The sequence below is a fragment of the Agelaius phoeniceus genome, chromosome 22, assembly GCF_051311805.1.
Source record: "Agelaius phoeniceus isolate bAgePho1 chromosome 22, bAgePho1.hap1, whole genome shotgun sequence".
Taxonomy (NCBI): domain Eukaryota; kingdom Metazoa; phylum Chordata; class Aves; order Passeriformes; family Icteridae; genus Agelaius; species Agelaius phoeniceus.
The window spans coordinates 1,203,494-1,230,767 of NC_135286.1; the positions used below are offsets into that span (position 1 = coordinate 1,203,494).

A 27,274-nucleotide genomic window follows, 5' to 3' on the forward strand; every position below is an offset into this window, starting at 1 on the left:
CTGGAAGGGACCACAGGGATGATTAAATTCAGCTCCTGGCCCTGCACAGACACCCCAACAACCCCACTTGTGCTTAGAGCATTGTCCAAACTCTCCTGCAGCTCTGGCAGCCTCGGGCTGTGCCCATTCCCTGGGCAGCCTGGGCAGTGCCAGCACCCTCTGGGGCAGAACCTTGCCCTAAATCCAACCTAAACCCCCCTGAGCCAGCTCCAGGCATTCCCTCAGTCCTGTCCCTGCTCACAGTGACCAAAGATCAGTGCCTGCCCCTCTAAATTAAACAAATTTTGTAACAGAGGGTTGATGTGACAAAATGAAAGAAATTGTTGATTTTAAGCAGAATAGATTGTAGTTACACATTACTTCTCATAATGCAAAATTCAGGGAAGCACTGGAGTGGCCATGGATTCAAAACCAACGAAAAGGGAGTGCTCCTTCCCTTTGACAGCTCAGCTCACCCCAAAGTGCCTCAGACATGCCAACCCATCCCTCCTGTTTACTCTCTCCTAGGAATGTCACAAACTCAGCCCCCAAAGGGACTTCACAGCTGTGGTGCTGATCCTGCTGGGTTTCACCTTTGTTTGGATGGTGAAGCAAACAAGGTTCCTAGAAATGGCTCCTACTGATGCTGTGCCAGATTTGATGGTGGAATTCATTCCCACACCTCAAGAAACATCACCTGCTCCTCACGTTGCTGGGAAGGTTTTCCCTGAATTCTGGAACTGCAGGAGCACCTCAAATAAATGGAAAATCAGCAATCTCTGCAATCTGCCCCTGCCCCAAACTCTCAGACACCACCACGGGCTGCTGGATACACAAAGCTCCCCTGCTCTGAGGCACCAAGCCTTTGTTTGCTGGAAAAAGGAAATAAAACAGTGCCAGCCCACCAAAAGCTGAGCTGCTGGAGCTGCAATCAGACACTGCCAGGATTGGCCTGGAGCTGGCATTCCCTAAGAGATGTCAAAGCAAATGCCTTCCCTCTGTCAGGCAGCAATGGCAAGGCGACCCCAAGGGCCATTCCTGGACAGGGTTAAAATATCCCAAATCCAGTTCAGATGCTCTGTGAGCTGGATCCCAAAGGAGCAGAGCACAGGGCAGTGCTGTGGATTCTCAGGCACCTGTCCCAGGGCAGGGACTGGGCAGTGGGGCGCTGGGTGGGCACTGCAGGGGCAGTGAGTGTCCCCAGCTGGGCCATCCCCATTGTCCAGGGAGGGCTGGCAGGGCTATATTTGACTGCAGGGTGGGCACTCCAGCATGGGCAGCATTCCTCTGGGGACAGTCATCCTCGAGGCACCAGCAGGACAAGGAAACCTCCTTTGTGCCTTGCCTTGCCTGGGGACAGGGGCTCTCCCTCAGCCTTCACCGGTGAGTTGGGTTTATCTGCCAATAAATTGCTGTTTATGCTGCATTTTGTAGGATCTCCAGGGCAGCATCAGTTGTTTTTGTGACAGCTTTGCACTGCAGAAGTGGATTGTGCTTTGTGATTGTATCTGCTTTAATGATTGTTTTTCCAGTGGTGTTATGAAAATCCTGGTTTGCTTCATGTTTTCTCACCAGACTCTGCTCTGCTTTACTGGCATGTTTAGAAAATAATCTGCATTTGAATTGAAAAGTGTAGGTTTTAATAGTGATTATTAAACAATGAAATTTGTTCAGGGAAAAATAAAACCCATTATTTAGTAAAAATGAATCTGTATCAGTAATTATTCATGAGCATGGAAACAAGGCTCTGATGCCCAGGCTGACAGGACTCATTCTGCAGCTGAATCACTTCTGAAGACAGCAGAAACTATGAAATTACAATTTATTTTTTTTTCTCATAAAAGCCTGCTTCATTTTCTTCTTTTACTTGTCAGCATTTGTTGTTTCTTCCAAAGTTTGTACCCACAAAGCAAACATTATCAAGATAATTCTGTATTTTCATTTGCATGTTGGGATATTTTGCATTTACCACAACAACCCTGCTTTTCCACGGACTGTTTATAAGAAATTTATTTACATCAACAGAAGCCTGTACAAGTAAAAAAACTGTACAAGAAAATTATACTGGGAAAAGCTGAGGGTCTGTATTTTTATCAGGTTCAGATTTGAAAGCAGCAAAGCTCAAATCCAGGTGGAAAATTTGCCAAGGGAAAATTTCAGTCATGGAACACGAGCTAGGGAAAGATTTACAGCTATGCTTGAACAAATTCTATTCAGCAACAATTACATTTGCAAAGCTGCTTTTCCAAAGTAACCTGAGCTTTTAGAGCCTGTGAACGTGCCAGGGCCAGGATCCTGCTGGGTGGTTGGGATTTAACTGTAGGGACAGGGAGGTGAAGAGGAATCCACTTTAAAAATTGCCTTTAATGCCCACCCATTAGTCAGAGACTAAAAGCAGAGAGCTGTGGGTTCCAGAGCAGAGGCTGGGAACAGGAGGGGAGCCAGGAGTGCCAATGTTTGCCCCTGTGCTCCCCCTGTGCACTGGGATTTCTTTGGGAAGCTTTCCTTGGGAAAATCCTGCTGCTCCTGAGCCGTGCCTTGCAGGCTGACATTTGGGAGGATGCTGTTTGCTCCATGGTTTTTCATCCTTTCCCTAAGAGCTCAGCAGAAACACTCAGTGCTCCCTCAGGATACACAGGACTGGGTAAAGCATTTTCCTCTTGGAGTGCTGAGCTGGGACTGCTCTGTGTGCAGCCTGGCCAAGGGGGATCACACATCTGGGGCAGGAGGGAGAGCTCTGCCTCAGCACCTGGAACTGCTGGAGCAGCCTGGTTTGCTGGGAGCTGTCCCTGCCCATCAGATGGGCTTTAGCTTCCAACACAAACCGTTCCAGGAGTCCTGATGAGAAACAGGAGAAACAGGAGAAAAAGCTGCCTTGAGAGACTCCATTCCTCCCCCTGATCCCACTTTCCACAGGAGCAGCATGGAGCAAACCCCTCTCACAGCATGGATGTCAGAAAATATTTTTATATGAACCTCACTCACAGCCCCTGAACACCAAAGCCAGGACTTTAAAAGATTCTGTTGAAGTGTCTGATTTGAATGTTTTAATCTATTCCAGTAAGAAAGTTTGGCTTTGACATCCCACCATGGGAACCAGAGCCTTTTTCCACCACAGAGAGGAGGAGCAGAAGGAGGAGAGGAAACACAGCTTGGAAATGAGCTCCACAACCACGAAAAAAAGGTTTAAAACCAGGTAAGTCCCAGAGTCAGGGACAGGTTGAGTCCATCAGGTGCACACAGGCCTTTCTACACATTCATGGCTTTGTAGAATGCTGAGTTTGTGAAATGATGGAATATTATCTGGATTCTTTTCCATGAACCTGCACCTGGAAGTGAGGAAGAGGAGACCTTCAGCCTTTCAGACCTGTCGATAGCAGCTGCCCTGGCCTTGACCTCTGAAAGAGCTCAGTAAGTCAGGAATTGCTGTAACTCCAATATAACCACTGTGGGCAACACTGCAGCTCTGCACCAGGGGCACAGCTCCCAACTTATTCTGCTGGAAGCAAAAAGAAGAGACTCAAGCCAGAGGTTCTTCCTTTAAAAACACCAGGCCTCAACTAAAATGCAGGAAATGAAATGATGCTGCCATGTGATAATGAGGAACATTGCCCTGCTCACATGTAGGGCTGTGAGAGAAACCAGATTTTAAAGGAATAAATGGAAAATACTGACAGATTTAATTAAAGAATAGTAACAAATGGGACTCTCCCTCTTTCCCAGAATATCTCAGCCACATCTCTCCTCCCTTTGATCCTTTTCCCAGCTTCCTCCCCAGCATTGGAAGTGGCCAAACAGTCCCCATGGAAATCTGACCTCTTCTGGGGGTGCTGGTTCCTGTGGGGGATCATTCCCTGACATTCCTCCCCACACTCCCATCAGCCGGTGGTTTTGTCCTTACCACTCCTGACTTAACCAAAAAGTGTGCTATCAACAACAAAAAAACACTCCTATAAAAAGAGAAAAAAAGTTTTATCTTGATTTCTGTTGGCTTTTATCATCATGCAGTTCCAGGGAGTACAACCTGAGAAGGGAAGCTGAGCTCCTGGAGCTGGAACAGAGGGGGCAGAAGAGGACTCATTTTGGGAATGACATGGAGAAGATGGAAGAGGAGCTCATCAGGATCTGCAGGCAGCTCCGAGTGAGGGCTGACAGGAAGGGCCTGCGCAGGAAGGTCAGAACAGACCCCTCTGCTGGCACCAGCAGGGCTAAAGCTGTGATCTGTGATCCTGCACCAAAACAGGTGTTAGGACAACCCCAAACTCTGGCACCAGATGCCAACAGGGCTAAAGCTGTGATCCTGCACCAAAACAGGTGTTAGGACAACCCCAAAATCCTCCAACCAAAGGCCTTGCACCCCTGCCACTGAAACACAGCCCGAGGTCCCTGGTGTCAGAGAGTTTGCGTGAGATCCCCCTGCCCTGCCCTGCCCTGCCCTGCCCTGCCCTGCCCTGCCCTGAGCAGTGTCTCCTGCACAGGCTCTGCACAAGGCCTGCCTGCAGAAGGAGCTGCTGGAGCTGCGCGCGGCGCGGGCGCCCCTGCTCTGGATCCCGCTGCGGGCACACGCCGTCTGGGAGAGCATGGATGTCACCCTGGCATGCACCGCCCTGGGCAGCCCCCTGCCACAGGCCACCTGGTATGGCACTGCCAGCACAGCCTGCCCTGGCACACGAGGGAGGGAGGGACAGCTGCAGGGGTCACAGGAAACACCTCAGGGGCCAGAGGGCTTGGAGCAGCAGGGACATGGGGGCCTGAGCAGTGACCGTCCTGGGAGATCCTTCTGGGACAGGGCTGGTGCTCGTGGAGGATTCCCTGGATATTCCTGTGGGATCCTTCTGGGACAGGGCTGGTGCTCGTGGAGGATTCCCTGGAGGCTCCTGTGGGATCCTTCTGGGACAGGGCTGGTGTTCATGGAGGATTCCCTGGATATTCCTGTGGGATCCTTCTGGGACAGGGCTGGTGCTCATGGAGGATTCCCTGGATATTCCTGTGGGACCCTTCTGGGACAGGGCTGGTGCTCGTGGAGGGTTCCCTGGATATTCCTGTGGGATCCTTCTGGGACAGGGCTGGTGCTCATGGAGGATTCTCTGGAGGTTCCTGTTGGACCATTCTGGGACAGGGCTGGTGCTCATGGAGGATTCTCTGGAGGTTCCTGTTGGACCATTCTGGGACAGGGCTGGTGCTCATGGAGGATTCTCTGGAGGTTCCTGTGGGACCCTTCTGGGACAGGGCTGGTGCTCATGGAGATTTCCCTGGACGTTCCTGTGGGATCCTTCTGGGACAGGGCTGGTGTTCGTGGAGGGTTCCCTGGACGTTCCTGTGGGATCCTTCTGGGACAGGGCTGATGCTCGTGGAGGATTCCCTGGATATTCCTGTGGGATCCTTCTGGGACAGGGCTGATGCTCGTGGAGGATTCCCTGGATATTCCTGTGGGATCCTTCTGGGACAGGGCTGGTGCTCGTGGAGGATTCCCTGGAGGTTCCTGTTGGACCCTTCTGGGACAGGGCTGGTGTTCATGGAGGTTTCTCTGTTTGCTTTTCCCACAGGCAGACTTGGGATTTAAGTCTCAAAAAGCAGAACCTCCTCTCAGCACTAAATCACCACAACAATGCCCCAACAAGGCCTGGCTGCCTTAGACACCATGAGAGTTTCAGCATTAAGCTGCTGCTGCTTCTACAGTTTGTAAAATACAACACAACTGTCACTTACTCCCTTTGTATATTAACCAACCTCAGGGGAGAGTGTTATGGACTGGGCCTGAGTGCAGCACACTCCATAAATACCAGAAATAAATGAAAGATCACCTCAAAAGCCCAATTTGCACAGTGTATTTTGATCAGTTTGAAGTGATTGGCCATTCCTCCTCTGGAAGGTTCAAGTGTGCAAACATTTGCATTACTAATAACTCGTGGGCAGCAGCTCTGCCACTGTGGGAGCTCTGCGTGTCCTGTGTCCTTCCAGAACGACCTCCCTGAATTATTCAGAGAGCAAAGAGAATCTGAACCTCCCACACATCCCTGGGAACACAAGGAAGAGACATCTGTGAACTCACTCACAGGAGCTGCAGGGCAGGGGATGTAAAGCCAGGGCTGAGCAGCCACACAGGACCATGGAGGGCTCTGGGTTTCACTGCCAGACTGGTCTGGATTGAAGAGGGAGATCAGTAAAAGAGGGAATTGTGTCTGCTCCTCTTTCCTGTGCTGTTTGATGTGGGTCCTTCCCTCACAGCCAATTCCCTTCTTTTCCGCCAGGTATAAAAACGGAATCCCCATCGATCCCCGCCGAGCCCCAGCAGGAAAATACAAGATGAAAAATCAGTTTGGGATGCTGACCCTGCACATCAGCAGGTAAGGGCTGTGCCCTTGGGATGCTGACCCTGCACATCAGCAGGTAAGGGCTGTGCCCTTGGGATGCTGACCCTGCACATCAGCAGGTACGGGCTGTGCCCTTGGCTGAGCTGCTCCTTCAGCTGAGTGAGCCCTGCTCGCCCTAAATTCCCAGTCTGTGTGTGATAAACAATCCCAGTAATCCTTCTGGAATCCGACCTTGCCTGCCTTTAGGCTGTTGTGTTTGAGCTAAACCTTCGCCAATCTCCACAGCAGTTCACAAGGTTTAAAAAATCTATGAAAAATAAACCAAAACCAAAGAAAATTAAATTGCTTAATTTAGTTCTGCCCTCTTTTTATGTATCAGCAACACGTTTTCCTTCAGGGTAAGGAATGCACATTAAGCACTTCATCAACAGACAAAAAAATGTGATTTGGGATGGATCAGTGTAACCAGAGCAACATTAGTTCTGATCTATGAATTATCAGTGACAGACAAATGCAAATCTTCAGTGCAATCAAGTGTTCCACAGGCCTTTTGCTTCTTCAGTACTTAAAATATTTTCCTTCTGGGTCTCAAGAGAAAAAATTGATGACAAAGTACCAGAAATCCTTGTAATTGAAAGGAAATGCAGCTCCTGGATGAAAAGCAAACATCCCTGGGATTAAAGGTGAACCTCTTTGAATTTGTCCTGTGAAATATGAAGGAGGGAAAATTTTATTTTTTTTTTCAGATGCTCCATGGAAGATTCTGCTGAGTACAGTGTGGAGTTGAAGAATCCATATGGTGAAGCTTATTCCTTTGCTACAGTGCTTGTCAGGAGTAAGTACAAATATTCCTTTGGGTTTCAACTTTCCCACACTGCAGGGTCTTCCAAACATTTCCATTCTTGGATAGGCACACACAGGCACTCTGGAAAAGGACAGAACAGCTTCTCTTCCTCAGTCACTTCTGGGCCCAGCCAAAGGTTTTCCTTTCAGATTCCATATGGACACAGATGCCCTTTCAGTGGGATAAAATTGTACTAAATTTAGGTGCTTATTTCTTCTGTGAACCAGCCCCACGGTGGAACTCAACAGGCTCACAGAGAGTCTGCTAAAGATAAGCAAGAAATGGTTCCCCAAGAACTGTGGCTCTCAGTGGGACCTCTCAGGGCATCACTGCAGAGAATGTCCCATTCTTTCCTGAAATCAGCACCTACCAAGGGCAAATGCAAGATTTTCCTCTTGGATTTGGGCTGTTCTTAAAATGACTGGCACAAACTCCATAGGTACAAACTGTGCACAGCCAAAGCCAGACATGGGGAAGGAAATAAATAAACCACCAGCACTTAAAAAGGAAAATAATCTCAAGCTTTAGGAAATACGCAGAGCAGTCTTGCAGGATCACAGTTTAGCTGTTCATATTCCATCTATTTATATATAAATTACAATTTAGTAATAAAAAGCATGGACAGAACAGCCTTACAGGACCACAGACAATTACTCCCTTTAGTGGGACTGACAGAGCCCTCTGCCATGCCTTGTGTTGTTATCACACTTATTTTCACATTCCATATTTTGACCTGAATTCTGTCTGGGATGCAGATCTCACAAGGAGACTGTGCCTCCAGGAATGTAAAAGCACTGTATTATCACACCTTTCAGCTCCTTTAATTAAACAGTGCCAAAATTCAGCATAACTGGAAATATGCAGCAGGCATTTACCAGTCCTAAAGGGACAGGTACACCAGCCCAGAAAACCTTCATTTGCATCCTTCCCACATTCCTAAATTCCCCCCACCCTAATGCAGGAAAAGTCACCAGGAGGTTCCCACAGTGTGGCCACAACAGGAGCTGCCCTTTGCCACAAAGCAGCAGCCTGAAGGAAAAATTCCATGCCAAGAATAACCTGCTGCTCTCAATCCCCTGTGGGACCTTTAGGTTCAGAGCAGGATGAGGATGGAACAGGGGCTGTGGCACAGAAAGGCCTGGCTGGGACAGCTCTCCTCACCTCTGAGAGCCTGGTTAACCTGGCCCTCCCCAGGGACAAAGCCCTGCAGGCACTGCAGGCCCTGCAGACACTGAGCCATCCCAGTAACCCGAGTCTTCCTCCTGCTCTCTGCATTTACTGCTCTGAAAATAGAGATTACAGCCAGGCCTAATCCTGCCTCCACTGGGAACATTCCTGGTGCCCAGGCAGGCCCTGGCATCTCCTCCCCTGGCCCTGGCTGCCTGCAAAGGCCTCGGTGCCTGGGGAGGGTCCCTGGGATCCCCTTTCTTTGAGGCAGCCCTGAGGGTCTCACAGGGCTCTTTCAGCTCCAGGGCTTTGTATTTCCCTCCTCTCCAGTGGTCACACTCCCTCCTCATTGTTTGGTCTGCTACAGCCAAACTTCACCACTGGCAGCACAGGCTTTATTCTATGGGCATTGGTTGTGACTTGAGAGAAAAGTGCCTCAGGTTCATCCTGAGTGCAGCAGTTCTTGGCTTTCAGCCCCAGATGATTTCAGCATCACATTGTGCTGTGATGCCAAGAGGCCAGAGCAGCTGGAGGAGCTGTGACACCTCCAGAGAACCCAGAACAGCTGATTTGGGGACATCCTTCCCTGAGCTCCAGAACTGCCTCTGTCTCAGCACAAACAGCCTTTCCTTTGGTTAAATCCCAAGGTCCCACTGGTGCTTTCCAAGAATCCCACATCATCCTCTGGGAATGCTGTTAGAACCCAGGGGGTTGCTTTTCTTCAAATCTTTATTTAATTTGGTTTTAACTTGCCTGCTTGAAAAGGCAGAGTGACAAAGCCCTCCTTAGCTCTGAATAACTGAGAGCATTTGGAGCAGGATTGCATCCCCTGGAACATTCATGGAACAATTTCTCTGCAGACACATCCCCAGAGGCTCATGAAGGGCATCAGGGGTCAAATGAATTGAACTTTGAGCCCATGGTGACACTTTAAAGGTTCAAATCAAGGGCTGGCTTGAGGGTAAAACAGTTTGCTGAGCATCACTGGGTGTTATTAAGAAGATAAACACTCCATGAGATTGGCTAAATGTGTTTTCCTCTTCTCTTATAGAATATTATGGAAAGGCGTCAGGATTTGATTCAGAAATCTACAAAAGTGAGTAAATAATTGGTGTTATTATTAATTATTTTTATAGCCTGATGCAATTTGATTATTTTTTTCCCTGAGAGCTTTTCTTGTCAGCCTGACTGCACATGCAAAGTGTGCAAGGCTCACTCTAAATATATGACAATAAAAATACTGCAGGAGGAAGGCTCTGAAGTCTCTTTATCATGCTGACTTTCATTGCACAGGATCCCTTCTGGCCAGAGAGGCAGATTTTGCTTTTCCACTGAAACCCTTATTTGCAAGAGAAAAGGAGCCTTTCACCCTCTCCTGTTACTTCTCCTCTGATTTACTGGAGCACCAAGGAGGCATCACCTGGTTCAGAGATGGTTTGTAGGCAACAGCTGAGTTTATGTGCATTTACCTCTGGGAATACCCCACTGGAATTCACAGCTGGGATTGAATGTTCACAGAAAAAAAAAAAAGAAAATTATTAAAATCCAGGATTGCTGAGCTGTTCTCAGCTCTGCTCAAGCTACAGGTGTTACTATTTAATGTTTGTCTTTTCCCCATTGGTAAAGGATGATGCCATTGAAACGTTTTGGAGGTAATGACATTCCTGTTCATAAGAATATCTGAACAGCCTTAGTTTGAAAAGCCTGTGGTTCTCCTGTCAGAAAAACTTCTGGGTTCTCTGTGTTGTTCTGCTTGGGTCTTTCTGTGGATCAGAGTCCACAGCTGCAATTTGGAGGCACAAAAATAATCCAGGAATGTCTTAGAGATCCCTCATCCCATTTTGTGCTTTTTGAGGCATTTGGGAATAAATATCGCCACTCCTAACCAGGTAAATCCAGGTGAATTTCCTTCCCCTTCTCTGCTCCACAGGGGAGCTGCTGCAGGACTCAGAGGGTCAGGAGCTGAGGTGCCAGGGGTCTGAGGCCTCTCTGACAGTGCTGTGTGCTCACAAGGAGGACGAGGGCTTCTACACCATCCGTGTCCCCTCGCTGCAGGGATACAAGGAGCAGACCACTTATGTGTTTGTCAGAGGTACCTGCAGGTCTCCTTTCCTAAGGTCTTGGCATAAAGGAATTCCTCCCCTCACACACAAGGAAACAGCTCCTAATTTTGTGTGTGGATACAATTACCACAATGACCAAATCTTATTTTCACTGATGATTTCAGTAGTAAAACATTGTGTTACTGGGATAGGCCCTTAAACACTTAAAATTAATCTCCTCAATGAAAATTCTGGAAAAGAACAGAAGCTACCCAGCCTCCCCTGGTGTTTTGCAGATGCTGCAGCACTGACAGCTGGTGCCCCAGGATCCCCCCTCAACGTGAGGTGCCACGATGTGAACAAAGACTGCCTGGTCCTTTCCTGGGTAGCACCCAGCGATGATGGAGGAAGCCCCATCCTGGGCTACCTCATTGAAAGGTGTGTAAGGCATCGTGTCAGAGCTCAGAGCCCCCATGTTATGGTGGAAATAGAACCAAGGGGCCCCGTGGGCCCTGTGTCCTTGCAGGTGTGAGGCTGGCTCGGAGCAGTGGGTGCAGTGCAGTGCCCAGCCTGTGAGGGGCTGCAGGTGCCCAGTGCTGGGCCTGGCAGAGGGACACACGTACCAGTTCCGGGTCAAGGCTGTCAACAAGGCTGGCACCAGCCACCCTTCAAGGGCCAGTGACCCTGTCACCACCCAGGACTCCAGCAGGGACAAGAGAGTGACAGGTTGGTACCACACCCTCAGAACCACGGGAGGCTGCAGGAGTAACGGAGTGCAGATTGTCCAGATCGTCCCCATGCCCACAAATGTCTCTGCCGAGCCCATCTTGGGAGTATTCTGAACAGAAAGAGCTCAAAATGCCATTGTTTGTGACATAAAATGTCTATAATTGTGCACAGAACCAATGAGCCAGCCCTGGGTTCTGTCTTTCTCCCCAGGCACCTCCTGTGGGTGGGTAACTGTGCCCTGTTTGTCATTGCAGTGATTCCATATGATCAAGGCAGGACCATAGAAATATCCAAGGATGACCTGGAGGGTGAGTTCAAATTTCCCCAAAGTGTTTGTCTCCTTCTTTATACTGAAGAATCTTAATTTATAGTGGGAGAACAGAATCCACTGTAAAAGAACTTTAATTTTCCTGCCACATTATCACTAAAGCCTTTTCTGCCTTCCCATAGGACACATTAAAATTCCCTTGCCACCCACCAATGTCCGTGCAAGTGAGGTCAGAGAGGATTATGTGGCTTTGGCCTGGGATGAACCAGATCCAAGAGGCAGAGAGCCACTGAATTACTATGTGGAAAAGGTAAGAAAATAATAACATCACACAGGAGGGGAGCTGCAGAGCAGAACCATTTCTGTCTCAAGTGGGACATGATACAGGTGAGGCCATTCCCAGAGAGGAACTGGGGAGATCCAGCCTCAAATCCAGCTGGTTCAGCCTCCTCCAGCCCCACAGGTGCCCTGAGCCATGGCCCTGACTCTGACACAGCTCAAGGACTAATGATTAACAAGGAATGGACGAGGAATTTTAACAGCACAGAACAGTGGCAGAATTCTAACAGGAAGAACTGTTCCTGCCCTACAGCCCTGAAAGGGGAAAAGCTGTGAAGAACTGAGAATATCTCACTGTCCTGTTCCCCACTAATCACTCTGTTGGTTAATTAACGTCTTCTGCCCGTCTCCATTTATGCATCCTTACTTCTAACCTCCTGTAGCAAAGGGGCCCTCTGCTGCCAAGGGTGAAAACTGTGGGTACATCAACGAGAAATATATAATTTATGGCTTTGGTTTGTGTTTTGTTTGGAGCTTTTAAAAATTCCTTTCCTACAAAGCCCAGCTTTGTTATTGGTCAGGAGGGTTTTGTGCTCACTTTAGGAGCTGTAAATCATCTCCTTTTCCTTTGCAGTGTCTCGTAGGCAGCAGCTCCTGGCAGATGGTGAACCTGGAGACGCCAGCGAATTCCCCAAGATTTGCACTCTTCGGGCTGGAGAAGGGAAAATCCTTCCGGTTCCGCGTGCGCTCCGTCAACAAGTTCGGCATCAGCGATCCCTCGGTGCCCAGCGCGCCCGTCCCCGCCGGGACACAGCCCGGTAACAGCAGCGCTGCTCTGCCGTGCCTGCGCCAGCCTGCGGAGGGATGGGCTGCCGGGAATGGGGGGAATTCCCTCTAATTTCATGGTTTTATCTCCTGCACCAGCCCTGCAGAGGGATGGGCTGCCGGGAATGGGGGGAATTCCCTCTAAACCTCATGGGTTTAACTCCTGTAACAGCCCTGCGGAGGGATGGGCTGCCGGGAATGGGGGAATTCCCTCTAATTTCATGGGTTTAACTCCTGTAACAGCCCTGCAGAGGGATGGGCTGCCGGGAATAGGGGGGCATCCCCTCTAAACCTCATGGTTTTAACTCTGCTCTGCCGTGCCTGCCCCAAGCCAGGAATGGGGGGCATCCCCTCTAAACCTCATGGTTTTACCTCCTGCACTAACCCTGCAGAGGGTTCCTAGTGCAAGGCAAGTAAAATAAAACTCCAAACTTCACGGTTTTAACTCCTGCCAGGAACGAGGGAGATCCCCTCTAAACCTCATGGTTTTAACTCCTGCACCAGCCCCACAGAGGGCATGGGCTGCCAGCAATGAGGGGGATCCCCTGCCCACGCTCCCCTCTAAACTTCATGGTCTATGGTTACACAGCAGTACTTTGATATAAGGAAATCTCCTGAAGCCCTAAATCCTCCTTTAATTGGTTTGCAGTTGGTCAGGGCAGTGTTAATCTGAGCAAGCAGTGAGAGGGGAATTACATTTAATAGAACAGGAGCAGTGGAAGCCTGTGTTTAATCCAAGGATGCTTCCAGCATGGTGTGAGGGAGGTGACAGTGTGGAAGGAATGCCAGCAGCCTCTGCAGGGCTGCTTTGGGCTGTTTTCTCCCTGGACTGAGATTACAGAAAGAGGGCCACAGGCTCCTGTTGGTGTTTCTCTTCTGCAGAGGGATGAGCACTGACTCTTTATTTGTGCGTTGTCCCACACTGAAGCTGCTCCAGGGTTCACTCATAGATGGAAATGCAGAGAGGAGCAGGTCCCAGTTCAGGGTGGAGCCAAGGACAATCAACAGATGAGCTTTGTTTTTCCTCTGCTTCAGAGGAGGCTGTGTGAGGTAACTACAGGAATCAGTGAGAGAGGAAGAAGTCATCTGGCAAACCCAAGCACAGATCCTGTAGAGTAGAGACCCCTGTCCATGGCATTTTGCTCTAATTCCACTGAATCCCAGAATGGTTTGGGTTGGAAGGGACCTCAAAGCTCATCCACAGGCAGGGACCTTCCACTATCCCAGGCTGCTCCAGCCCCATCCAGCCTGGCCTTGGGCATTTCCAGGGATGGGGCAGCCACAGCTTCCCTGGGCAACAATTTGAAAATGGTGCTGTGGAAAAGGTGAATAAATCAAACAGGCCAACTTATTTATAATACTTTGGACTTTTTTAAATTATAGATTTTAACCCTCACTACTTTTGTCTGTGTTTTTTTGTTTCTTCCCTTTTTTAGCTCCTCCACCTCCACCATCTCAGGTTTTGGCCTTCAGAGACACCAAGACATCTGTTGTTGTGCAGTGGGACAAGCCCAAGGAGGGCCCAGAGCCCCTTGGGTATTACATCTACTGCCGGGAGACGGGCACGGAGCAGTGGCAAACAGTCAATAACAAACCAGTGACAGGCAGCCAGTGAGTGCAGCTCTCTGCTCTGCTGAGGGAGGCCAGGGGCCCAACCTGGATTCCTCTGTTTCTGCCTGGAGTCGTGTTTCAGATAAAAAAAGACCTCCCTACAGTCCCCAGGCACAGGCTGGCAGGCACAGCAACAGCAGGGCCTCTCAGAGGGTTCAGGATTGCTCCAGGCCTGGGCTGTACAGCCCCACTGAGCCTGGGGCACCAGCAGAACCACATTCCATGGGTTGGCCTGTTTTCCACTAGAGTAAGTTGGTGTCAGTCCCATGCAGAATTTACAGTCACTCTCCAGCTGTGGGGGTCACATATCAAGCAGAAAAAGTCCATTAAAAAGTGCTGTTTATCTCCCTGCCCATGGTGATTCATCTCCATCTGATCCATAGCCACTGTGAGTTATCTGGAGCCATTTCATGTGACACATTCATTTGTAATGACAAATAATGATTTTGCAAGAACTAAGCCTTATTAAAGTGTGTTGATATCTGTTTCAGCACTGTTTACCTGTGCACAGGCAAACACAAACATATTAATTTGCTCTCCCAGATTTACTGTTCCTGGGCTGCAGCCTGGAAAGGAATATGTGTTTTGTGTGAAATCTGTCAGTGATGCAGGACTGAGTGAGAGCTCACCAGAAACAGATCCCATCGTTGTCAGGCCAGCAATTGGTGAGTAGTGACCAAAATGAAACCCCTCCAACCCCACCTGTCAGGCACAGCCACCACTGCCTGCTATGGTGACAGTGTCTGAGAAACAAAACAAAAGGGAACTCATTTTCCTGTACCCTGCAGCTTCTGCCATCAAGTACACTTGCCAAGCGTGGACAGAGTTAATTAATTAGCATTTTGTCCTAGCAGTGTGTTACATCTGTGGTGTTAATTTGGCTCTGGGTACAAGTGACCATTTAAAGTGCTCCGTTATGTGATGTCTGGAAACCAACATTGGGAATTTCCCAGGAAAATTAGAAAATCCTACAACGACACCATCCATGACCTAACCCTCCATGTCCCCCATTCTATCAACCCACTGCTCCCACCTTTTCTGCCACACAAACCCTAAAGCACCAGGCAAGGGACCTCCTGAGACACATCCGAGGCTTCTGCTGTGACTCCCAGGTGAGACCGTGGACGTTGTGCTGACACTGCTGTTCTGTCTGTCCCCTGCTGTTCTGTCTGTCCCCTGCTGTTCCGTCTGTCCCTCTGTGCCCAGCCTGTCCCTCGGCCCCTCGGGACTTTGTGCTGCTGCACTGTGGCAAGGCTGAGATGACCATTGGCTGGAAAGCCCCGAAGCACAAAGGAGGAACAAAGATCCTGGGATATTTCCTGGACCAGCACGAGCACTCGGAGCCCGAGTGGCACGAAGTCAACGCTCGGCCGATTCCTGGGCGCGTCTGCACGGTATCCATCTGGGGCACAGCTGGGAACAGCTGCACCAAGGGTGAGCTGGGCTGCTTCTGCTCCTTCAGTGTCCTGCTGGACTGACCATGCCTGTCCTTCTGCACCCCAAGGTCAGCAGCCTGCAGGAGGGGCACCTGTACGAGTTCCGTGCCCGTGCCGTGAATAGGGCTGGAGTTGGGGACGTGTCCGAGCCCAGTGACCTGTTCAGATGTGAGGAATGGACAATGCCAGAGCCAGGTATCCCTCGTGGAAAACCATCCAGGAAAATGTCACCAGCTGAGCTGGTTATCTCCTCACTCTTCCAAGGGATTTCTACCACAGAAATGGTTGCTCCCAGGACAGAAAAGCACAAAACACTTCCAAGGGTGTTGTGATGCAGGGTGTTGTTCCATACATAGAGCACCCAGGTATTTTTAGTAATATTGTTTCCAGAGAATGAAGAATCAGGATCTAAACTCTAAATCCTTTTCCTTACACCACAGCAAATACCATTAAAGCAGCTGGTGATGCCATTTCATAAACCTACCCCTAATTACCATAGAAACCATCTCCTACAGACCCACTACTCAAGTGCTACCCCAAGCTGTGCTCTCTGACCCCAGCCCAACTGCAGTTTCCCTGTTCCCTCTGTGCCAGGCCCTCCTTACGATGTCAGGTGCACAGAGGTGAGGGACTCCTCCCTGCAGCTGCACTGGGAAGCTCCTCTGTACCTGGGGGCAGGGCCGGTCACAGGCTATTTCATAGACCTGTGTGAAGAAGGCTCAGAAGAGTGGAAACAGATGAACAAGCAGCCCACAGCCAGCACCCACATGAAGGTCTGTACCTGCCCTTAGTGTCCTAGTGCTGCTTGTCCTGCTCTGACATGAATTCCTGGTGGTGTTCCCTGCAGGTGTCACACCTGGAAACAGGCAAGTGCTACATTTTCCGAGTACGAGCGCTGAACAAGGCTGGAGTTGGGCCCCCTTCCCTCCCCTCCGACCCCGTGGTGGCTAAAACCAAACCTGGTATGAAGCTAAAAGCCATGAGACTGGGCCACTCTGTAAATAAATGTATGACTTGGGTGAAAATCTGCTTTGTGATGCATCAGCTGCTTGTTTCACAGCAAGAAACACTCTCAGTAAAACGATGATGAACAAATCAAGCTGCCCAAATTAATTAGCTCTAACTGTGCTCTGTGTGGTTTGGTTTTGGGGGTTGTTTTTTGAGTCAGACGTGCAGAAGCTCAGCCCTGATCTGCTTTGGTAAGGAATGTTTTGTGGCTTTTTCACACATCCAGGCACAAATGAAATTGAAGTCGGGGTGGATGAAGAGGGTTTCATTTACATGGCCTTTGAAGCTCCTGAGAAGAATGACTCCTCTGAATTTATCTGGTCAAAGGACTATGAGGGACCTCCAGACCCTGACCGAGTCCAGATTGAAGAGAAAGGCAATAGGTGAGCATCTAATGCACACTGAGAAAATGCACTGGTGAGTAAAGAACACATTGAACACCAAGAAAAGCCTGAAGCCAAATGTTTCCCTGTCCCTTCCCTGACTGCCAGCCCTGCAGCCCATGAAATGAGCTGGTCAGTGCCATCTGGGAGTAGCTGCCATCCTGTCCCCAATATCTTTACCTTGCTCCTCAGAGTCAGTCATAAATTCCAATGAGTTCCACACTTCCTGTTCTGGGTGTATCAAATTCTGTCCCAGGAGACATCATTTCTGAGGAAAAGATATAATTTTTGCTATTATTCTTTTTACTTCTAGATCAAAACTGATACTGAAAGAACCCTCAGAAAAGGACCTGGGTGTGTATTCGGTGGAAGTCACAGATGTAGATGATGATATCTCTGCCAGCTGCACTTTAACAAAAGAAGGTAAAAGCTGCTAATTGCCAACAACAAAAAACTAAGGTGCCCTCATTTTCTAATCTTAGATGTTTAGAGGAAAGTTTCCTGCAGAAGAATAGTGAGTGACTAATGTCACTTAATGGTATCACTAAAAAGATGTTTCCCATTCCTTGAAGGCTCAAGGGCAGTTTCTTTTACAGTCCCCTAAGGAAAGATTCCATGCTCCTGCAAAGTCATTTTTCCACTGCAGTTCAGATTTCACATTTGGCTACACTGTGACAATGATTTATAACTTCAGCACGCTCCCTGAATTGATCCCAACAATTCCCTTCACCACCTTTTCCAGTCCTCCCCATTACTGAATGTTTTATCTTCTCTTTGACATGAAGTTCATCAACCAATTAAATTAAAATGATACAATTAATTTGTTTTGGCTGAGTGTTGACTTTTAATTCCCTGCATTTCAGATCTGGACAAGTTATTGAAACGTAGCCACGAAATCAGGAACCCACGTAAGTTGAAGCAGCAAAAAGCCACGAGCAGGGGCCAGCCTGGGAAAAGGGAAGCCAGCAGAGGCCTGGCTGGGCCAGGCCCTGTGCCTGGGATTCCCCTGGTGCCTCTCTCTGCTCCCCAGTGATCAGGCTGATATCTGGCTGGAACATCGACGTCCTGGAGAAAGGGGAAGTGCGGCTGTGGCTGGAGGTGGAGAAGCTGTCCCCGAACGCTGAGCTGCACCTGATCTTCAACGACAAAGAGCTCACCAGTACCCCAGTAGGTTTTATTCTGCATTTCATCCTGACTCGCTTCCCCACTGCTGGACATGGCACGTTCCCAGTTTTCTGAATTGCCATCAGATATTTTGATGGGGATTTTGAACTGAATGCAGGCAAATCTCATGAATTCTAAGAGCAGATGGGAGAGATTTATTTCTCAGTCCAAAGCACTGAAAATAACCCTGTGTGTTACAGCACCCTCCAACCTCCTCAAACATCCACAAAAATGTCCAGGCCTCCTCCTTGTCCTCCCATATCAAATTAATATTAGAACATTTAAAAAATACTTGGAATGAGAGGACCAGAGGGGAGAACAGTTGAGAATGAAGCACAAATATAAATCATGGGCTGTCAGCTCAGTGCAGAGCAGCAATGCCCAGACAACAACCAGGACCCCCAGAACAAAGGACAGGTCCAGGCCAGAGCAGTTCAGAGCTGTCAGTGCCCTGCTGGGGGCTTAAATCAACATGTAACACGTTTATCCAAGGCTTTATCTCTTCTAAAATCTGTCTCCTCTCCACTGGAGAGCTGACAGGGATCTGCACCGTTTATGAGGCTCCTTGCAAGGACAATATTTGCTCAGAGCAAACAGGCAGTGAGGCAGAGTGACGATGTTTGTGTCCAGGCACTCCTGGTGCAGGAGCTCAGTGGTACCTGCACCTCAGCAAGAGGGGGAAACATTCCTCACCCTGGCCAAGTGTGGAACTGCACATCACAGATTACAGCCAAGTGCAACACTCCCATGCCTCTGACAATCACAGCTACTCTGGTTTCAGCTCTGTAGTACCCATGAAGGATGGTTTGGGTTAGGTGGTTTTACAGGACTTTGTCTCTGCTGGAAGCAATTCTACCATTCCTACACACATAAATAACATGAATCCCACAGCCTGGCACAGCACAGAGCTCTGCCTTCCTCATCCTGTAACATGAGGGGAGTTTATAAGGATACAGGTATAAAATAACTGCAATATCTGCTGTGCCAGGAGCAGCTCCACTGTGGAAATCTCTTCAGTTTCTCCTATTTCCTCTGTTTTACACAGACACACAAAATCAACTTTGTGAAAGAGAAAGGTCTCGTGGAACTGATAATCCAGGATTTCTGTGCTGATGACAAAGGGATGTACACAGCCCAGCTCAAAGATGGGAAAGCCAAAAATCAATTCACTCTTGCTCTCATAGATGAATGTAAGTGAAATTCAGGATCAAATATAGACTGCCATGCTCAGTGGAAACTTTGTGAGGCACTTAAGGCGCCAAAGTATTTCCAACAGTTCTAACGGCACACTGGGATTGGGGAGAGCAAATTTTAGCCCAGATTTAAAGTCCAGGAATCATTTCAGAAATGATCTGAATCTCTCTTTACCATAAATTAAAGCTTTTAGTCTTATAAATAGGTGCTTGATGATAAAAGCAGTGTGCTGAAGTGGAATGCTCAGTTCTTCCTTCCAAATATTTTACATATTAGCTTGCAGTGGTGAACTGTGCCTTGGCAGCAGAGTGGAGACTGTGTAGTCATTTATCTCAGGGCAGGATCAGCCTGGAAATTCAGTGTATTTAGCAGCAGGTTCACTGCACTAAAGGTAATAAGGACAAGGAGGAAATATCTCTATTGTAGAGGGAATATCCAGTAATGGGGGGTTGTTGACTTTGTCCTTTGCTGTTCCATAGCTTTTGCTAAAGTGGCAGAAGAAGCTGAAGCAAAACGGAGACAATGGAAGAAAAAGCAGGGTAAGGTCAGCCAGAGGTTAAGGACTTGTCAGAATGAGGCCAGGATGGCAAAAATGAATTTATTTCACTCCATCATCTTTTTAGACACAGTATTCAAGCTGATTAGGACCCCAGGATAAGACTCCTTGTTTTCAGATACTTTGCCCTGCCCTTAGAAATCAAATAATGAACTAGTTTTAGCCAAGCTAGGCAGATTTATCAGTGGAGCACTGAACACTTTCAAACTCTGAAAACTGCCCAACCTGAATACACATTCTGTAATTAAAAACCAGGATTTCTAGCTAAGTTTGTAAAGATCCATGCATTCCACTTTCACCTCCCATCTTATGTTGATAAATAAAGAAGTTTATAAAACAAGTTCATTGGAAAAATACTACAATTGGAAATGTGATTCCCTGCTAGTGAGGCTAAAAATATTCACTTGTTAGTGCCTGTGACAGCACGTTATAAATACAGTCTCTTCTCGGGTTCAAAGCTGCCCAGAATGGGGTGAAAGGATCCAAAGGAATTTATTTCAGCTTCCCCTCCCTGTTCGCTCGAACCTGGGGAATTCCCAGGTGCACTGCGGGAATCCAGCACTAGATGGAACCATTCCCGCAGGAAATCCCCAAAGGCACCACGAGAGAGATTGCATTTCTTTTCCAGGTCCACATTTCATAGAGAACCTGACATGGAAAGTTTTGGAGAGCTGTGAAGTGCTCCTCACCTGCAAGGTAACAGAATTCCTTCAGCACTCAGTTTTAGGTGCAATTTTCAGAGGATATGAGCAGTGCAAATGCTTTGCTGCTGTGACTTTAAGGAGATGGTTTCTTTTGGGCAGAAACTTTAACAAAGAAGGGAAATTCTCAGATTCTGGAGTAATGTAAGTGATGATTCATATTAGGACATCCAAGAATTAAGAAATCAAATGGATTTTGACTTCTAAATATTGGCTTCAAACAGGCAACAAACCTGAGGAAGGACACCAGCTTCCAGTGGTTCTTCAATCACAAGGCACGAGCTGCTGGTGGAGTGTTTGATCCACAGACTGGGATGGGAACTCTGCAGATCCCAAAGGTGAAACACCAAACAGCTCAGGGGTCCACAGGAAAATGGCAAAAAGAAAAAAAAATGGGCTGATCTTATTCATGTTCCATGTGGGTTCTGGGCAGTGCCCACTGAGGGAAAGAAACGCTGAGAAAAGCAAAGTAGGAGAAAGTTCTCATGTTCCAGTCAGGCTCTGAATCTGAGGTCAAATGCAGTTCATGGCAGGGGGTTGGAACTAAACAATCTTTAAGGTCCCTTTCCAGGCTGTGATCTGAAGCTCCTAATAGGAAATAAGATGTTTGTAACAGTGGGTGGCTGTTCAACGTTTAACCCATCCTGAGAGGCTGGAAAGAGCCAGTTTCACACAGGGACTGACTGAGGCAAAAGCTGAGCTACTGACCCCCCAAAACCAACAGCTTCTGAACCAGACCCCCCTCTCCTTTCACAGGAGCTTTTGGGACAAATTTACCCTTTTCCCCCTCATTTCTGCTCAGTTCAACCAAACTCATTGGGAAGGAATGAATCTCAGCTTTTTCCCTTTTCCAAATCCTGCCCTGTTTCAGTGATAGGGGAGATTTCTCTGGGAGGGGTGTTGTTTGTTTTGGCCTTTGTTTGGGTTATTTTAATCAATATTACACATGCACACACGTGTTTGGTAGGTAACCAAAGCAGATGAGGGCCTGTACAAAGCAGTGGTTTCAGATAACCGAGGAGAGGACTCCACCCAGCTGGACCTCACCAAAGGAGGTAAGAGCACCTTGGATCACACATTAAGACACATTCACACCCCTGCCCTGAGTTCATTTTGGATTTAAACCCAACTATCCTCACTTTCTATAAAACCTACATGTCCTAAGTGCTTTTACAGGAGTTAAAACCCACACAAAAAAATGACTGGTCAAATTTAACGAGTTTCCTGCTCTACATGCTGCTGTCATTTCCACCTGCAGTCATTTCTCCAACCAGCACTGCATCATAAATTCTGCCAAGCCCCACAGATAAAAGCTCAGGGATGTTTCAGTCACTCCAACCCAGAATCAATCAGAAGGTTCTGCTGCCCAAGATTAATTGCTGGGAGGACCCTGGGAGGGTCCTTTTGAGTTTCTGGCGGGAAAGAGTTCGGGTCTCTCCGCCGGCCCAGCTGCTGGCTGGGCAGGGAGAGGGGAAAAGCCACGTGGCTGGGAGAGGTAGGCCTGAGCCCGGGGGTGGGAGGGTGGAAGAGAGAAAGAGAGAGACCGAGAGCCACCGGGCAGCCCCCCCTGAGAGACACAGAGAGAGAGAGAGAAAGAGCCGCTGCCTGAGACTGTGACCTTGAAACTGGATAAACGTGGGCCTGTGCCGGCAGCACGGCTGGGACGGAGAAGAAGGGGGGGTGCAGCCGGCCACTTGTAGGAGCTTTTAACCCCTTTTTGGAGAATGAGAACTTTACAGATCATTGACTTCTCCTGGAAGATAGAGTGGAAGATGAGGAAGGAAATGTAAGTGTGAGAGAGGTCTGGGCGAGCGAGAGATAGTAGAAGAGTAGAGAAGAATCCTAGTGGGAAGAGATGATGGAGTGGCTTTTGCTGGACTCTTTTTGTATAGCCATGGACAGAACCATGTTCCTTGTGATACAGAGACTGCATCCAGGGGGAGGCAATGCCTCAGAACCAAGAAGGTTCAGTGTTGGTGCCCCTTGGCCCCAGGGGGTGAACAAATATGGGGGGGGACAGGTGTCCCAAAGGTGAGACTGTGGGGACAGGTGTCCCAAAGGAGAGACTGTGCCTCTTTTGGATCGGGACAGAGCATCCTTAAAAGACAACCCTAGAAGCAGCTCTGGTCCATGTTCAGTGGTGAGAGCACTGGACATGAAAGGAAGAGGTCACGACGGCAGATGTACTCCGGGCGGTGCCACGAGTGACACGGAAACACACGAGGCTTCAGCTGTGTTTCCAGGGGAAGCCCATGGTACAAGAAGGACTCCTCTCCTCTTGATGAACTGAGGATTGATTGTCTAAAGGTGGTGCTGGACCGAGAGCTGGTGATTTGAGGAATGGATGTATTGTGTTGGAAATTTGGTGGGGGGAGGAGGAAATGCATTTGTGGGGTTTTCATTCTCCCTGTGTGTGTGTTCCTTTTTATTTGTAGTTGTAGAGTAGTTAATAAAGTTCTGTTTTCTTTCCTAATTGCTTATTCCTGGTCACATCTCACAGCAGCTACCAGGGAGAAGGTATCTTCATGGGGGTACTGGCATTGTGCCAGTGTCAAACCATGACACCCCCACATCTGGAATCCATCCTGTGAACCTGGTACATAAATCTCCTGTCTGGGAGGCACATGGTGAATGGGAAGGAAGATAGGAGCATCTAAATTTAGTAAGAAATGCCCAGCATCTGAAAACAAATGAATCAGAGGCAAAAACTCCATTCCCAGTGAGCTCTGCCACAGAAAAAGACAGCAAATAACCCGTGGATATAAAACACCCCAACCACAGTGAAATTCATTGGCAGATTGGAGGTGCTTTGCTGTGATTTGTATTTCTAGACACTTCAATCTTTGTCTTTCAGCCCTTGAGGAGCTTCTGAAGGAGCTGTGCAGGATCAGTGGTACGTGAGCTCTCGGCAGAGGGGAGGGCTGGGAAGGCACAGCCGTCCCTGGCTGTGGAACCAGCACAGCACCACCCCCTCCCTCCCTCCCTGCTCCTTGGCTGGGCTTTCAGCCTGGAGCGGGGCAATCTGGGCATTCCTCCTCCATTTCAGTCTCTATCTTACACCACCAGCTCTTTCTGCCACACCTCTGAGAATTCAGCCAACTGAGGAGGGCATCAAAATCTACACAGATGTCAAGTACTACACAGACTACATGAAAACCACCTGGTACCACAAGTAAGTCCCAAAAAAATATCTGCAAAGCTTCTGGAGGACTGTTCCTTGGAACTGTTTATCCAAAATTAAACATTTGGGCCTGAGCCCATAAACTTTTTCAGGCAGCTGTGGATTTGTCTGAGTAAGGGCTGAAATCCACAATTCACTCCCATCCTGGAACATGTCTGGGAATTCCAGAGTGGAAAGTCATGTTATTTTTATGGTAGCACTGCAGAAATATTTAGAAGTGATCATCTTTCCTAGAATAATAATGATGCTGCACTTATGATACTGCTCAGTTACAGCCTCCTTGGTTACAGACAGAATTTTTTCAAACACTTTATTTTTACTACTTCATCTTTTCCTTAACCACTTTCTTCCCCCACTCTGAATAAAAAATATTCCCAAAATGACAAAATTCTTCCCAAACACTGAATAATTTAGCCTCATAACGTCTTCCTAAATAGAGAGTTGGTGTTTTATTAGATACCACCTACACATGTAGATAAGGAGGTGAACTTTTAATAACATTCAAGGGCTAAATACTTACAAATATTCAACATCTAAATGGGATTTAATCCCTTAAATAAGAACTAGGAGGTCTTTTGTAGAGTTTATGAAGCTCTGGCAAACTGCCTCCAAGTCCAGCCCCATGGGATTTCCTCTTTCCATGAAATGAATCCTGACTCCCACTAGAAAAAAGTGATTTCTCAGCTCTGCTAACCAGGACTGAAATGCCATCCCTTGCTCACTCAGGGAGAAACAACTGGAAAGCCGTGACAGGACGAGAGCTGGGAGCACCATGAACCAGATCTGGCTGCACATCCTGGAGCCCAGGGAGGCTGACAAGGGCAAATACACCCTGGAGATGTTCGATGGCAACAGCTCCCACAAACTGTCAGCAGACCTGGCTGGGCAAGGTGAGCTGAGGCCCTCCTGAGCTGCTGTCCAGGAGCCCTCAAAGCTGGGCAGGGATTCCCCTCTCCCTTCTGGAGCTGGAGCTGATTTCCAAGTGGAATCCTTGTGGAATTGGGGTGAGGAGGACAGGGAAGAGCCCACAGAACATGGAGAGAGGGGAAGTGGGCAGGAGAAAGGACTGAGGCCTTTAGGGAGCCTTGGCAGTGCTGGGGAAAGGATGAGAGCAGGGCAGCTGCTCCTGGGATGGGTCCAAATCCTCCCCTGGACAACAGAGCTCACAGGTGGCATCTGGGAAAAGAGAACTCCCAGGTTTACAAAGGCTTTTCCAAACTGTTGGAGGTTTTTTCTCCTCTGAACTTCTCTTTGGGAAGAGAGAACTCACTCCCACTTATTTCAACAGTACACAGAGCTGTGATTCCTTGAGGCAGGGGCAGGTACCATCTAGAGGATAATTACATTTATCCACATAATCCCAGCACTGGTAACAACAACTTAATGCTGAATCTACTGAGTCGAACAAAACTAAAGGCAACTTTCCCTAAAACCTTTCATTCTTGCAGCTTTTGAAGATGCCCTGGCTGAGCACAAGAGGCTAAAGTAAGTTCCTCCTAAATATTTTCACAGCTCAATCTATTTTGAGTCTCACATTGTACATTAGTATAATGGCTAATAAATAAAACCACAATCATTTTCTCTCCCTTTCAGGGAAGCAGCAATAGCAGAGAAGCGTAAGTAAATGAATCTCTTCCCTTCAGTGAAACAAAGCCAGGTTTGCTGATAAGAAAAACCAAAAGGTTCTATTTGTTCACTCCCAGGCCGTGCCAGAGTCGTTCAAGGTCTGCCAGATGTTGCCACCATCATGGAGGACAAGGTAATATTGAGTAACTCCATTCATTCCTTGCACAGCCACAGAGGGATCACTGAGGGGGAGGAAAGATCCTTTCTGCAGCTTTTCTGAGCTGCTGCACTCCGGGGTGGGAAGTGGTGCCCTCCTGGGTCACCTTCACTGCCAGACCCTTTCTGTTGTCCCCCCTTTTCACAGGATTGGACTCTGAAGGCCTTCAGGTGCTGGGCCTGATTCTCCCATCAGCCCAACTCCCTGCTTTCATTTCTGAGTCACGTTTCCCTTTACTCAGGCAGCACAAAACCCCTGCAAAGTAACTGCAAACTCACCATGTGCCTGTTTCAGTGCCACCTGACAGCACAGGGAGCTATAAAAAACCAGTGAGACAAACATGAGTCAGGCCCAGTGAATTCAGGCATTAATCCTGATTGTACTGGAGAAAATCAGGAAAAGGAATATCAGATATCAGTGTTGGAATGTCACCTAATGAAAATGTGAGAACGGATTTTTATTGTTCTTCATTTAAAAGATGTGTGGATGTGGCACTTGGGGACAAGGTTCGGTGGTGGCCTTGGCAGGGCCTCAATTTTAAAGGTTTTTTCCAACCTAAATGATGCTGATTCTATGAACTGAATTTCCCTGCACATTTACAGCTCCACAATCCATTTCTGTTCTATGAACTGAATTTCCCTGCACATTTACAGCTCCACAATCCACTTCTGTTCTCTGTCTCACCACAGACCCTGTGTTTAACTTGTTGTGTGTCTGGAGACCCCTACCCAGAGATCACCTGGTTCAAAAACGAGAAGGCCATCGAGTTCAAGGACAGATACAAGATGGATGTGAAGGGCTCAATGGTCACAATCACCATAGAGAGAGTCTGCAATGAAGACACAGGAAAATACAGCATCTATGTCAAGAATAAATATGGCTCTGAAACAGGGCAGGTCACCATCAGTGTCTATAAACACGGGGAGATCCCAATAGCAACAGAGCAGGAAGTCCCAGCTGGGATTACCACAAAAAAGCCAAAATGAATGAATTGTTTCCTTGAATTTGAAAGGAATTTAACTCCTTCAGATGCCTTTTGGTGTCTCTGTGTTCATTGTAGCAATATTTCAGTGGTTTGGCAGTTGTTCAGAACAATTCTGTGTGTGTGTGTGTGTGTGTTCACATGTGTGTACACTGCATGTTCACCTTCCACAGAGACTCTGCCCTGGTAAATCTGTGTGGGAAATACCAGAGGATCCACACGTGGGGCTTTCAGTGGAGGGTTTTTGTATGAAATCACTACATGTAACAGATTTTCTTGTAGCCTGTGTGTGTGTGATTAAACTCAACCCCTTGGTGACATCTCAGCACTGCTGTGAGTACATCCATGGTGAAATCACTCCACCTGTGGGTGCATGGGAAGTCAGGACATGTTCCACACATAAAAATGACCCTGCAAATCAGGAATTCTCACAGGTAAATGTAATTACAAATCTGGTTCTTTCTGTGTGAACCTTCTTTAAAATTACCTACTAAAAAAGGGTGGTGAGTTGGTAAGAGAAAGCTGAGCATTGGGTCTCTATTTAAAAAGAATGAAAAGCTAACTTAGAGAGGTCACCCACCCCTGGGATACAGGCTCTGTTTGAATTAAGCAATCTAATTGCAAGACACATCTAATGAAAGTCTTCCAAAATCAACAGTGAGGTCTGCACAGACAGCAAGGAACACCACTCGAGAGCTGGAGTGAGTGAAGAAATCCTTGTGCAGTTGGTGAGAAGAAAAAATAACACATCCTATTTGCTTCCTGCATTCACTCTCCAAGCAATGTTCCATGTTTTATCTTTTATCTTCTATTAAAATAAAAGTTTAA

The 27,274-nt window shown here is 48.0% G+C and overlaps 1 protein-coding gene across 1 annotated transcript; it reads left to right on the plus strand.

Annotated features, from left to right (window-relative positions):
* Positions 1-1,264: 1,264 nt before the first annotated feature.
* On the plus strand, positions 1,265-27,274 carry MYOM3 (myomesin 3). The gene is made up of 37 exons (XM_054648304.2): positions 1,265-1,362; positions 3,041-3,175; positions 3,316-3,390; positions 3,988-4,153; positions 4,458-4,615; positions 6,231-6,326; positions 7,040-7,128; positions 9,356-9,400; positions 9,598-9,738; positions 10,235-10,396; positions 10,643-10,784; positions 10,873-11,072; positions 11,330-11,383; positions 11,526-11,653; positions 12,257-12,440; positions 13,884-14,058; positions 14,602-14,723; positions 15,265-15,452; positions 15,563-15,689; positions 16,089-16,267; positions 16,342-16,456; positions 16,729-16,885; positions 17,199-17,308; positions 17,749-17,793; positions 17,916-18,052; positions 19,095-19,239; positions 19,723-19,782; positions 20,428-20,495; positions 20,725-20,838; positions 21,468-21,555; positions 23,355-23,393; positions 23,567-23,672; positions 24,408-24,571; positions 25,130-25,166; positions 25,275-25,297; positions 25,385-25,440; positions 26,154-27,274. Exons 2-37 carry the CDS (start codon positions 3,069-3,071, stop codon positions 26,448-26,450), a joined length of 4,299 nt encoding a protein of 1,432 aa, XP_054504279.2. The 5' UTR covers positions 1,265-1,362; positions 3,041-3,068; the 3' UTR covers positions 26,451-27,274.